This window comes from Protopterus annectens, chromosome 14.part0 (genome assembly GCF_019279795.1).
Source record: "Protopterus annectens isolate FY-2018-M chromosome 14.part0, PAN1.0, whole genome shotgun sequence".
Taxonomy (NCBI): domain Eukaryota; kingdom Metazoa; phylum Chordata; order Ceratodontiformes; family Protopteridae; genus Protopterus; species Protopterus annectens.
In genome coordinates this window covers 1,141,821,113-1,141,835,019 of record NC_056748.1, presented here as the reverse complement: position 1 = coordinate 1,141,835,019, position 13,907 = coordinate 1,141,821,113, and the positions used below count along the sequence as shown (strand labels likewise).

At 38.9% G+C, this 13,907-nt stretch overlaps 1 protein-coding gene across 6 annotated transcripts in view; it reads right to left on the bottom strand.

Moving 5' to 3' along the window:
- ENTPD1 (ectonucleoside triphosphate diphosphohydrolase 1) overlaps window positions 1–13,907 on the bottom strand; it is a 1,310,478-nt gene that overhangs the window by 166,569 nt on the left and 1,130,002 nt on the right. For all 6 annotated transcript variants that reach the window (XM_044056932.1, XM_044056929.1, XM_044056930.1 and 3 more), the window contains exon 5: window positions 7,485–7,644. In XM_044056932.1, coding sequence (XP_043912867.1) covers window positions 7,485–7,644 — 160 coding nt within the window. The remainder of the gene's footprint in view (window positions 1–7,484; window positions 7,645–13,907) is intronic.

Below are 13,907 nucleotides of genomic sequence, written 5' to 3'. Positions count from 1 at the left end.
CAAGGGTTCTTTTCTTCCAGTATACATCGTAAGAAAACCTTTTCCAATTCATACCTCCATTACAAAAGTGCCCACCCATACTTCCAAAAGAAGAATTTAGTGAAAGGACAACTTGTAAAGGTCTGTAGAATGACCTCTGATGATCATGAATTCTTGGAAGAGTGTAGTAATGTGTGTAATATGTTGGCCAACAGAGGGTATCCCAAGACCTTATTGGAAGATGTTTTAGCAGAGGTAGTACAGGAGAGACATAAAAGATTTGCCCCTATTTTGGGACAGAATGTACCTCCCCCGATTGATATTTTAACAAATCAAAATACCACCTTCCATGATAGAGCCTATATACTTGATTATACAGGTGACTCAGGACCTATTAAGGAATTGATTTCAAGGGAATGGGGGAGATTTGTTCAATTTACAGACTTACCACTGAATAATCAAACTCCTTTGAAATTTATTTACAGGAAGGACACCAATTTCAAGCAAATCTTTGAAGTTGGTGGTTCCAAAGTTAAAAACACATGTCCACGCGGGGTGGGTACATACAAATGTGTCACAATGCCCAAGGATACACAATAGGAAAGAAATTTTCTTGGAAGCAAGGAACAAAACTCTTTCAAGTAGGGGTACTTTCAATTGTAATAGCTGTGGAATAGTGTACTTGGCTACTTGTAATTTCTGTACCTCCTTCTATGTGGGCAAAACAGAAAGGAAACTCAGATGTCGTATTTATGAACATTTATACGAAATCAAAAAGCAGAATACGAATAATGCATTGTACAGACATCAGATTTCTTGCCCTCAAGCAATATTTTCCTTTTTTGTTTTGGACTCTGTGCCCAAGGACGCAAGAGGTGGTTTATGGGAGGACAAATTGGAATACAAGGAATTATACTGGCAAATAGTTTTGGAATGTAATAAATCCCTGGGATTAAATGATTTTTTGTCTATTAAACCAGTATTGAAACTCAGATCAGCCAAGTTATGAGCATTAAGTATATTTACCCATTACAATCATTAGATGGCAGCATATATTGTAGATATTCTGTGTATACAATTTTTATTGTTTTAGAGCTGTGGTTAACTATTTAGACTGTTTTTAATCTTGTAAATAACACAATGACATTTATACATGCAAATGAGTCCCATTACACAGAATTTTTATTTACAACATGTTGAAAGTTAATTCATTTTTAGAACAGTTTGTATGTTTTTTTAAAACAAGATTGGTTGTTAGTTAGTAATGGACCTTACTGATTGGTATTTAATCAATTATGTCAATTAGATAGGGTATATAACCAGAACAGGCATCAACTGTGTGTTTTGTACTAATTAAGATTTTCATATTTCCTTGTTGCATTTCAATAAATTTTGGTATCCAGTTGGTTTGCGAGCTTCCCTTGTGGTGTTTAGGCAATTTCGTTTGGTTATTGGTCTCTATTCATTGCCTTCATATATTTTTACAGTTGTCAAAGATTACAGCCAGGGTAAGGTAAAGGTAGATACAATTAAGAGGTATGGATAGATAAAATTAACAGAGATGAGTGGAGACAAGAAATATATGATGTGAGGAGAGAAGTATATGATGGAGGTGTGATAGATTAATACAAAAATAAGGAGATAGAGTGAGAGAAGGGAGGGTCCTAATATTAACCTGAACTGTCACAGTTGCATCGCCATGAGTTTATCAAATATGATTTTAGTGACTTTTTAAATTCATGTATGGAAGCTATGGCAGTGATGAGAGGGTGAAGTTTATTCCATTGTTTGGCTATTGTGTTAGAGTATAGGGATGAACCGGTGGCATTATCTTTAGTTACCTTAAGGAGGAGTTTGTGAGTGGAGTGCAGGTTTCTGGTACAGGAGTATGGATTTATCAGGTATTGTAGTGAAGGGGTTTTCTCTGGCTAATGTAGACTTTTATGTGACAGAGTAAGTTGATTATATAGAAGTAGGTGAGGAAGTTCAAGCCAGTTGAGCTGTTTGAGGCCTAGACAGTTCATTAAAGTTCTCAATGTATTTATCTATGTGGTGACTTAAGCTGAGGTGAAGTGACCCAGTTGGATGGAGCAAGTGCTTTGAAGGCCCTCTACTTCAAAGGTTTTTTTTTTTTGTCTTCAGTGCCTACTAACCATCAGTCCCCCCCCCCTCCCAACACTGTGGTCTATTTCCTCTCTGCTGGGCAAGACCTTTCAATGTCTTTTTTCATTTACTCAAGGCAGCAACTGCCTGCAAGACTGCAATTAATCCATCCATCAGGGTTTTTCTTTTATTAAGCATTACTCAGATTTTCTTATATGAATGCCAGTAACCTCCAAGAAGAGGGATACAATATGCTTCGCAATATAAATATCCATGCCTGAGTGCAACTCAACCAAAACCCTGAAACCTTACAGCTGGTTAAACATGGAGGTGCACCCAAGCAAGTTTCCTGGAGCATTTTCTCCCTGCGATGAGTTAGTCAACACAAGCCACTCACTCTAAACCCCTACCAAGCCAGTAATCAAATCTGAATTATATGGGTCACAGTTAGGGATTCAATCATTTCTGATACAGAGCTGAGTAGAGTTGTGCCAAAGTTTGAATTGTCTAGACTTCGTGCTTCTTGTTTAGATGGCAAAAAAAGTTAATGGAAGGAATAAAAATGTAAATTTATGAGCTAGAGGGAGAACTGGTTTAGAAGAAATAACTGAAAGGTAAGTGTGTTTGGGTTCCTATTAGAAGAACGAAAGTCCAAAATATTGAATGGCTGTATACATGAAAATGCCGTTCATTGATGTGTTTTCTGAGATCGCGGTACAGTGAAGATCGGGAAATGTGCCCTTTCCTCACTGTAGTGCGATCTTGGAGTTGGTATATATAATTAGCGGGGGGTGTAGGGGCACAGCCCCCCACAATAAAGGGTTCGAACTCCGGCATTTTCGCTGTTTACAGCGTTCGATTATATGAACTTTCGTTCACATAATATAGACCCAGTGTGTTTAGACGAGTGGCTTCTCCAGAAATGTGTAGAAAATTAGCCTTTTGCAAGGATAAACAGTGATGATTTCTTGCCTGTGAATGGAAAATGAAACAATACATTTTACTTAATGTCTTCTAAGAAAAGGTTGAATATGTAATGTACAATGAAAAATAAGTTGAGGAAGGGTGTATTCTAGCCTTGGGACAAACATTTACTAAACACTCAGGCATTTGTAGCAGGGTTTTATGAGATAAAGATTTACCTTTTGAATCTTTAATTATGAAGAATTCACCATGGAGAAGCCAAAAGGAAAGCAGACAATTTGAATGGCTAAGTTTAGTAGCCACGAGCTAACAGCGTGCTTGATTAAACTCTGTTGTGACTAAGAAGCCAAAAGAGGCTTGGAGTCTTTTAGGAGTATGGGTTCACCTGCACAGATGGTCAGTTGTAGCCTATAATGGCAAAGTAGCAGGTCATTTATGAACAATGAGAAGTGGATAAGGCCCAAAATGGAACACAAAGCAAATCCAGCAGTAAACTTTCTCAGTTTGGAGTTGTCCATTTAAACAAGGAAAATACAGTCAGGAGCTCCTTTGCTCAATCCATAAGTCTGTACCTTAGAGATAAAGGAGAACACATGGTGTAACTGTAATAGTACAGTGGCGTTACATGATGTAACAGTAAAAGTTGAATAGTATTACATGGTGCACAGCAGTTTCAGAGTCATACACACGTGGTAGCAGTTAATGGTCCCCCTTCCCTTCTTATTACTAATAACACCAATAATAGATTATTATAGGTATTTAGACAATTAGGTCTGCATCCATGCGGTGTAGAAAATAGTTTTTTCAGCATGTTGAAAAAGGTTTTAGAGGAGAAATAGCATGCATGTCATCTGGTTTTATAAGATAAAGTACTTCAGAAAAATTATTATTTTGGCGTGATTAAGAATGGGTGAAAAAAGTATGATATAAGTGATAGGTTGGTAACCATTTCTCAGAACATTCCCTTTTCTCAGAGCTATGGCAATCTCAGAGTTGGTATGTACAAGTCCCCCACCACCACCATGGGGGGGGGGTGGTCGGAGGGCAAGCACCCCCTTGCAAAAAAAGTTTGAAGGAGAAGAACAATTTTTGAAATTCACTCTTCTCCTGTGTTTTGGGGCTTTTTTTTCACATGGGAGGCACTCTGCATTTTGAGTGTCATCATTTCAATACGGAGCCTGATAGGCTTATAATGGGCATCAGGAATTTTGAAACATAGCTTATCTTAAAGATCATGCAATAATTTTATGATGCATTTAGTGTTTACAGCCTTAAAACAGATGATATTGAATGACTCCGAAACAGTAGACAGGAGGGGAAGTACAGGAGGTACATAGATGGTGGGATGGTATTACAGCATTACAGATGTGGTTATACAATGGTGAGATAAAGAATTCATGTTTCAATTAGGGAAGCAGAGTTAAGTTCAGTGGTTTTTACTTTGAATTGTTGAAAAATACCTGCTTAACATTTTATGACTCGCCATAAACCTTCAGGGTTACTGACTTGTTTTATTTTATTTGAATTTCCTTACAAGTTGGGTGGGCTAATCTTTGGATCCTTTTCAGCCATGATCCGGATGCATACAAATGTCGTTATAATAAAAGTATTTCATAGTTCGTAGCAATACAAGTTATACTGTCATGTACAATGTACATGTGTCAATGTTGCAAGGGCACGTCTAAGTTTTGATTAAATATCTGCTATTTTCTCTATAGGTTTTAAAGTATGTGTTTTCTGTTAGTTGATCTCAGATGGTAGGGATGACTTTGCTGCAACTTCTTCCAACAAGGGCAGGTCTGAAAGGAGGCTGGATATGAGTGAGGGAATTATTTGCCTTGCTGCATGTAGAATACAGTAGTGTCTGACTTGCAGCTGTTTCTGAAGGAGCTGCAACAGTGCTAATACTGTATGAAGGACAATGTAGTAAGATGAATGGCTCTAGCTGTAGTGGGCAGGCAAACTGACCTTTTACAGAATGAGGTAGTGGTCTTCCTGTCTACAATAAAGGTTTATGAAGCTACAAAAGTAGCCTTCACTGTGATCTGAGTCAGTGGGGTACTATAGGATTAACAGAAAGTAACTATGGGAAGTACATATTCTACTTTTTGTATAAGTATATTTTTATCTAATATTCTCCTGGCATCAGCTGTTAGATGGTTAGAGTAACTAGCACTGAGTTCTTAGCTTTTTAACAATGGTTTTGACATTGGTGTGGAAGAATAGGGTGGCAATGATGATAATACCAATGTATGCGTATTGTTAAAGTTGTGGTCACTGATTCCTTCAGGTGTGTGTAAATGTTAAGGAAGTGGTGTTGGCAGCTTTTGACGTGTCCTGAATGTCATGGCTGCAGTTTCGGAGTAATTTATTGTTAGGAGGTTCTTAGTCAGCCATCCATTTAAGTGTTTAAAGGCATTCTGCTGTGCTTGTTGTTAGGGGGCAATGTAGGGTCCTGTTCTACACACAATAATGTCACCAACATAAAAAGTGATACTGGTGGAGGGTATATCTTTTATTAACAAAGAGAAAAGAAATGTCTATAAGGCTGAGCCTTGTGTAACTCCAGCAGTGAAGTAGCCTACTTGGGGTGGTTTGGCTACCTGACTGGACTCTGAAGATTCTGTTTGTTGAGATAGTTAGAGAGAACCAATTAATTGGTACTAAAGCTGAATAAAATGTTTGTCAGACGCACTTAGACTCAGCAGGTTTTGTGGTTTTCCCACACTGTTTCTTACAATGCTGAAAATCATGTAAAAGAATACAATTGCTATTTGTTTTACAAGCAATCCATGAGTTATCTCTGTCCCTTATCTGTAATTTTACATTGGAGGAAAGCAAAAGGCATGCATTTATTTGATTTGTAAAGAGAAGTGTTCACCCTGAATGCTTAATACCATGTTGAGAAAGTTTTCCACTGCTATGCTAACATCAGTTTGTTCTAACATAATCACAGCTGACACTTTGTGACGCTGTTACAGACCTACTAGACATATAAATAGATAACAGGCAATGACCAGACATAGAATTACAGCGGATCATACTGCGCAGTAATTTATAACGTATACTTGTTAAAACTATCAAGCGGGTAATGGCTCCCACTTAGTGAGTCTGGCTTATCTGATTCGGAGACAATTTGAGTAAGGTTAGGCGCTGCCATTTTTCTTACTAGTTGAGACTAGAAAGGGCCGTACCAGTTCAGATTAAAGTCTCCCATTGAGATAAAAAATGTTATTTTAGAAAGAACCAAAAGTGGTTTCTTCAGAAAGGATTTTGATACTGGTGAAGGGATGTATGTAATGATGTCTGCACTTTGGTGTGTCCACTATTCACTTATTTAGTAATGATCCATCTGGGGCATTGTCTAGTGATTTTGTTTTTCATTAAAATTGTGCAAGAGAAGTTTTTTCTTACTAGTGGTACTATACTGTCCACTGTATTGTCATGAAAGGCATAATGTGTTTGCACGAAAAAAAGTGAAAATTGTAATGTCATCTTTTAGTCATGTTTCTGTTAGTAGTATAATGTCAGGGTCTTCAGCACACCTTCATGAGGTCCACTTTATTATTAATTTTGCCCACATTCATCTGGCATGTTTTATTGCATGTCTGTTGGGGATTTGTTTGCCTGCTGTGGGATACGTACTGATCAGTGGGTATTATCAGCTTTTAAATTTACAAATACAAATGACTTGTGTGCAGTACATATCATACAGGATCGTCTGCATTATGTAGAATAACACTGGAATTATAATTCATTTATGAAATACACAATCATTTACTGTGCACCTAGCTTAGTTTCTTGTCAGACTCCCAAAGACATAAAATTCAAAAACATAACTGAAAACAAAAGGGGGTACTGTCATTTTACAGCCACCTACCTGAAGGGGGTACTGTCATTTTACAGCCACCTACCTGAGGGGGGTGTTGTCATTTTACAGCCACCTACCTGAAGGGGGTACTGTCATTTTACAGCCCCCTACCTGAAGGGGGTACTGTCATTTTACAGCCTACCTGAAGGGGTACTGTCATTTTACAGCCCCCTACCTGAAGGGGGTACTGTCATTTTACAGCCACCTACCTGAAGAGGGTACTGTCATTTTACAGCCACTTACCTGAAGGGGGTACTGTCATTTTACAGCCACCTACCTGCATAATTTTCTTTCTCTTTCCCTATGAATTGGGGAATAAGACTTTATACAAAAATAAGTGTACATTGTACCCAAATTAGAGACAGAGCTTAAGCTGTGAAGCATGTTTTACTCTGAATAACAGCATACAAGATTATACTATGTTATGTTTTCTGAAAAAAGGGAAAATTTGGAACTTTAATAGCTAACCTTATCTGTTCCTAGAAGATCAACAATGTGAAAGGGAAATTCAAAATCAGAAGCATTACTAACAAGCTCTGACCTTTGAGAGACATGACTACAATGGTAATTAGTCCCAAGACAAAGTCTGAAATGTAAGTTTTTTTACCTCAAAAAATGTTTCAAGGAGGTAGTTGATGGTTATCCATCCATAAGCTCCCTCTTCCTGTCCAGAGATGATCCTAGCACCTTGGAAGTTAAAGGGATAGCTGCTCAGTGTGTGCTTTACTGAAGCAAGAACTCCATCTGACAATGTTGCATTCTGGAGTCTGCGAACAAAGAAAGAAGAGTCTGCTTAAAAATGCAAAGGTTTTACAAAGAGTCATTCAAACCACAGTCTTTCATACCATCAGGCTGCATTTCTACATCACTAATACTACCTCTTCACCTTGCACAAGGGCACCATTCCAGCCATCGGTGAATCTTAAGGAATTCCTGCACTGTCCAGTGATATGTTGAGGATCTCTACCAGGCAATACACCATTATACTGATGAGGTTTCTGAAAACAAGAAGCAGCCATCTGCAGCTCCTCTTTTATTAGCTAAGCCAGTTCTCCGTCTTGTGCTCCCTTTGTATACTTGTGTCCATCCAACACTTCCCCCTACACCCATCATAACCATGGTATCCTCCTATCTCCTTCCTTCATAAAGGAGGTGGCAGAATAGTCGTTCAGTATGGTAACTTTTTCACCCATCTTCTGTGATCTCCTGTCCCACCCCTACTCAACATGGGTAGCTCTGTCGATTCTTCTATCTGTTCTTTCTTTCTGTTGTCTACCTAATATTACAACTTTGTTATCACACCAGCTTGCCTCTTTTAATGCAGTTTGTCTATCTCCCAGTCACCCACTTTCATCTCCTGCGAGCTCCATCTTTTGTCCTGTTCACAAACCTTATATTCTAGTACAGACATGCTGGATATTTTCATTTTTCTTTCTGTATCTCCCTCAAAACCTTGTATACAGCCATGAGTGTTTCATCTCTGATCCTTGATTTATTTCTGCAGTCTGTCCACTGCTTCATCTTGTATCTAGACAGCTAACAAAAATTTGATTATGACCCTCACCTCAGAAGATTACATCCATTCAAAATTCCACTACCATCTTTGCCATTTTAGTCTGCCCCTAAACTACACAGCACCATGACCACTGTTGTTTAACGTTACTTTCATGTAAGACTACTCCCCTTTGTATTGGTTAGGACTACATCCAGAATTATATTGTTTCTAGTACATTCCCATACTACCTCACTGAATCTCTCATGATAAAGGGCCTCAGTCACCTCTCACTCCCTGAGTCTGCCCTACAGCTCACAATTTCCCACCCTGAGCCTGACAGGTTTGTATTTACCACGTGTAGAACACTTTTCTTACCTCTGCTCCTTTACTCTTTCACAAGTCTCTCATTCTCTTCCCTTGACATGTCTCTGGGCCACTACAATATTAATACACTGGTGCTTTTCTTGAGCCACTACTGCCCATTCCTTTGTGTCCTTTAAGAGGCAGTATCAATTTGGTCAGACCTCAGACTTGATACCTTTCCTTACAAAAACGGTGCATCTCCTAAATTCATTACACTTTTGTTCATTCCTACACAACCTTTTACTGCCATGTGCCACCCCTCTTGTTAAAGGTCTGTATTGATGTAGCACAAGAAGTATACACGGTCCTCTTCGATGTTATTATTTGCAGGTGCCACTGCCTTCCTCTGCAGCCTCCTTTCATGGAAAGAAATAATATTCAGCCATGCTCCAAATCACATTTATCTGCTTCTATAATCTGAAATATTCTTCACTGAAGCCCTGTACCCTCCCATAGAATAACAGGCCATGCCCAGTTTGCAAACACCCGCCCCTCAGGCTATACTAGTCTTTGCAAGGAGGGTGATGCCTAAGTCCTGTTATAAACTTAAGAGCACCCATCAAACTGTCCAGGTGAAGTTATATGGATAAGAGAGAATCATATTGCTTGACATGCTGGGATGAGTATATTCCAAAGCAGAGGAAAGGTGTTGGGTGATGAACTCCTCTCTCCAGCTAGTATAACTTATTTCTTCATGAAGGTTCAGATGTCTAATTCTAGTGTCAGCTGCAAAGGTTGATTTGTTGAAGAAAATGAGTTTGTCTATAAGTGAATCTCTACGGGTCTAGTAAAACAGGTAGAGGGAAGAGTGGAGCTTTTTACTTTTGACACCAGAGGTCCTTTTTGTTAGGAACCTCTGTATTTTTCCATTTTTTTAATTTGTCTATCCAGAAGCATGCCAAAGACTGCATTATATTCAACAGCAGAGGTCTGACAAAGTCAAAATGCAAAGAAATGATGACTTCCTTGGTTTTAGAAAAGATACCATCCACAATTAGATGTGAAATATAGAAGGATTTCCTAACTGTGGTTGGCATATGATGGCTTGAGATGAGAATGCCATGAAACCATGTGCCCAGAACTCTGATCCCCAATTCGTATGATAAAGGTATACTTTCAATGCCATGAAACCATGTGTCCAGAACTCTGATCACTGATTCGTATGATAAAGGGATGCTTTCAATGCCATGAAACCATGTGCCCAGAACTCTGATCCCCAATTCGTATGATAAAGGTATGCTTTCAATGCCATGAAACCATGTGTCCAGAACTCTGATTACTGATTCGTATGATAAAGGGATGCTTTCAATGCCATGAAACCATGTGTCCAGAACCCTGATCACCAATTCATATGATAAAGGGATGCTTTCAATGCCATGAAACCATGTGCTCAGAACTCTGATCACTGATTCGTATGATAAAGGGATGCTTTCAATGCCATGAAACCATGTGCCCAAAACTCTGATCACCAATTCGTACGGTAAAGGGATGCTTTCAATGCCATGAAGAAATGTGCCCAGAACTCTGATCACCAATTCATATGATAAAGGGATGCTTTCAATGCCATGAAACCATGTGCTCAGGACTCTAATCCCTAATTCGTACGACAAAGGGATGCTTTCCATGCCATGAAACCATATGTCCAGAACCCTGATCACCGATTCGTATGACAAAGGGTTGCTTTTAGTGCCATGAAACCATATGCCCAGAACTCTGATCACTGATTCGTATGATAAAGGGATACTTTCAATGCAGTAGTATGCAGAATGCTTCTGCTTACTGAAAGGGATAATGCTACGTTTGTAGGAATTTAGTTTGAGCCCTTAATTCAATGTACCAGAAGGCATTTTTTCATTTTTGAGGGTATATATATCCAAAGCAGATTTAACTACCACAACCAACTTACAGTCATCAGCAAACTTTGTTAACCAGAGTTAAAGTTAGTTTGTTAAACTATTACAAGTTTGGAGATCTGAAAACAAATTCTTAACAGGGGGGCACCCAGCACAAATCCCTGGGGGACAACACTGGCCACCTTCTCTCTGTTTGAAGAGGCATCACCCCACCTCAATGTGTTTTCTGGTATTAGGTCATTTGTCTGTCAATCTTACCATGTTAGGATTAAAACAACCTGTAGCAAAGCTTAAGTTAACAGTGGGAGGAGGAGGAGGAGGAGGAGCAGGTACGCGAGGGCATGGTTAACACTGTTTATTAAAACTGGAATGATATCTGGACCCTTGGAAGCAGTGTTCTTGGGCTTTCAGAGTACTTTAAGAACATGATAACTGGGAAAGGGGATTTAAGGATGGTAGTTACAGGGAAGAAAGTTGCTACAACCTTGTTATCCAGTATATTTGGACAGTCTTTTGGATTTGAGTGGGAGGGTCCATTATGGAGAAGTTAGGAGAAGACTAGAGAGCTATTTCTTCATTTTCTGATATAACTGAAAAAGAACTTGTAATTCTCTTTTGATTCAGGTTGTTGTTGTGTCTTTCGGCTTTTCCCAGTTAGGGGTCGCCACAGCGGAACTCCGGTCCGCTAATGATTGGCAGTAGATTTTTACATGCCGAGTTGCCAGCCCTGACGCACAACCTTCAACGAAGGTACGCCCATTCACGCATGTCTCCACACAGAAGACGCTTTAGCTGAGAATCGAACATGACAACGTCTTACTGTGAGGCGACAATGCTACCGCAACACCACCACCGCAGTTCTTCTCTTTTGATTCGGGTACTAGTCTTAATTCCTGTGATGCTTTACTGGCCTTTAATGTTGCTTTCTGTTTGTTAGTGAGGTTTTTAACACTAGTTTGAGGTTGTGGGGTTTTAGCCCTATGATGAAGTTTAAGGAGTTTGTTCATTATGTTATATATCTGAAGCTCACCAGCAGGATTTATTTTTTAAATTTATCACAATATTGTGAATCTGTTTTTTTTTTTTTTACTATTACTTATGCTGGTAAGTCATCTCAAACTGTACTATTTTTGTTAACATGACTAATCACCTTTGATTTCTATACTGGTTGCACATTGTATAGTTTATACATTATTAATATTTGTTAATTTTGTAAATTTTGTAAAGTATTGTTAAATCTTATCTACTGTATGTCAGGAGCTTTTCTCCCCGGGTCCCTGCTGAAAATGGGTCTTGTGCCCAGCTGGAAATTACCTGGTAAACAAATTAAATAAATAAATACAAAAATAAATACATTTTGAATGGGACTGCTGAGTCAATACATTTATCTAAATGGGCATATAAAATCATTTGTGTAACTGGCTGTATGACAGAGCCAACCAAGGAGCTGACATGGATAAATTTATACATTTCATTATACAGTTGTATGAGGCTGGCCTTTCTGAAGTCTTTAAAGAGGGTGGTATCTGTAAACAAGGGAATGGAAGTTTTAACAGTAGAGGTAACCAGATTACACTAAGATTTCACTAAGGAAGAACTGACCATGGGATAGGAGGCATACAACGGCATGTCTGTGAGGACTAAGTCAAGAATGTTTATACCCAGGTCGGTTTGAGGACAAGCTGATCCATGGCATTTTTATTTACCCAGTCCATGAATCACCGAGCATACCCAACATTAGAAGTGTAGGTGCTCCAGTCAATGGAAGAGTAATTGAAGTCAGCATGGATTTAAGGCAAGCTATTTACAGGAAATGGTAAGGATTTACTGTGGCAATCTGTATGCATGAAATAAGACTGATAGCATGCAATGATTTGAAAATCAGATTTCCCCCAAGGTGAGCAGTAGTTACTGACTGCAGTGGATCTCTGGGTATCTCTTTTGAAGGGATATATTCCCTCATGTACAAGCACACTCCACAGACATTTTTAATGGATCTGAAGGCATGATACGCATAAAACACAAGCACAGAAAGGTTGATCTCTAAGAATTTGAACCATGTTTCAGTGTTAATGCATACATGGATGTTTTCCAAAAATGCAGAAGTGCCTCACTATCAGAGAATTTATGATTAAGACTGTTGGGAAAGAGCAGAGCCATCTAAAGACCATCTAACTATGGATATGAGTGTTTATCAGGTTGGGATAGTCATTAGATTAACTCTGTTGAAAAAAAAGCATGTGTGCAGTATGAGCTTTGCCAACCATGCAGAAACCCTTGAATGAAAGATGTAGATGATGCTTTGCAAAGTAAGTTTGTCAGCTATCTCAGTCCTTGATAATACATACTCAGGTTCCCCTGAAATGACATAAGCAACTTAGCCAATTACTGAGCACATTCTAATTGTAGAAAGGATTCTGCTCAGAACCAGTGTCTTATCCCTAGCTGAATCTAGACCGGTAAACTCCAGCATGGCCTTCTGCATACTCCTCAAGAGTTTCAATGACAAGTTATTTACCCCCACATGGACTACCACCATATTGTAGTCACACCTGTTGTAGGCTAGGGTGTTGAGTGTTCTTGTTATACCCGCTATCTTGGCTCCTGGAGGACATCTGACTGCCACCCTATCCTTGTCTGCCTGGTACATTAACAGTGGCCAAGTTATACCTACCAGACCTATTTCTACCTACCCAACTTATTTATTTATATTTGCTAACTTAATAGTGATTTGTTGTTGGAGACATGTTACATTTAGGTATGTGAAGTAGGTGTAACAAAGGGTTTATGCTAATACCTAGTTTTAAGAGTTCTAGGAGGATATAGTTTTGTCTTTTTGACAGTATCAGTGAACAGCTTGGTATAGTTAAGTATAATGATGTTGCATTTGCACAGGTTGGTGCAGGAGAGTGCAATGCTCACTGCAAGTAGTGGACAGCTTGGTTAAGTGTTTGTACTTCTCACAAATGGCATCAACATTACATAAAAGTTCATTATAGTTACCATGAGAGAGTTTTTATACTACCTTAGGATACAACGACAGAAAACTGGCAATGGGGGAATGGCGGTCATGTTTTCTGCCATTCCATGATGCCCAGAACTAATGCATGAAAAGGAACAAGTCAGAAGTAAGAGAGACTATGGAGGTCTTTACTTGGTCAGACTGCTGAGGGTTGGGGGAGCCAACAGCTGTGCTTTGGTGAAAGATGGTTTGTGGGGATAATACCACTGTTGTGATGAAGATGCCTAGATAGTAATGTTTAAGAGTTGGTAAAGTAGACTGTTTTGCTCACATCTGAAAAGTTTTCTGCAGTCTTTC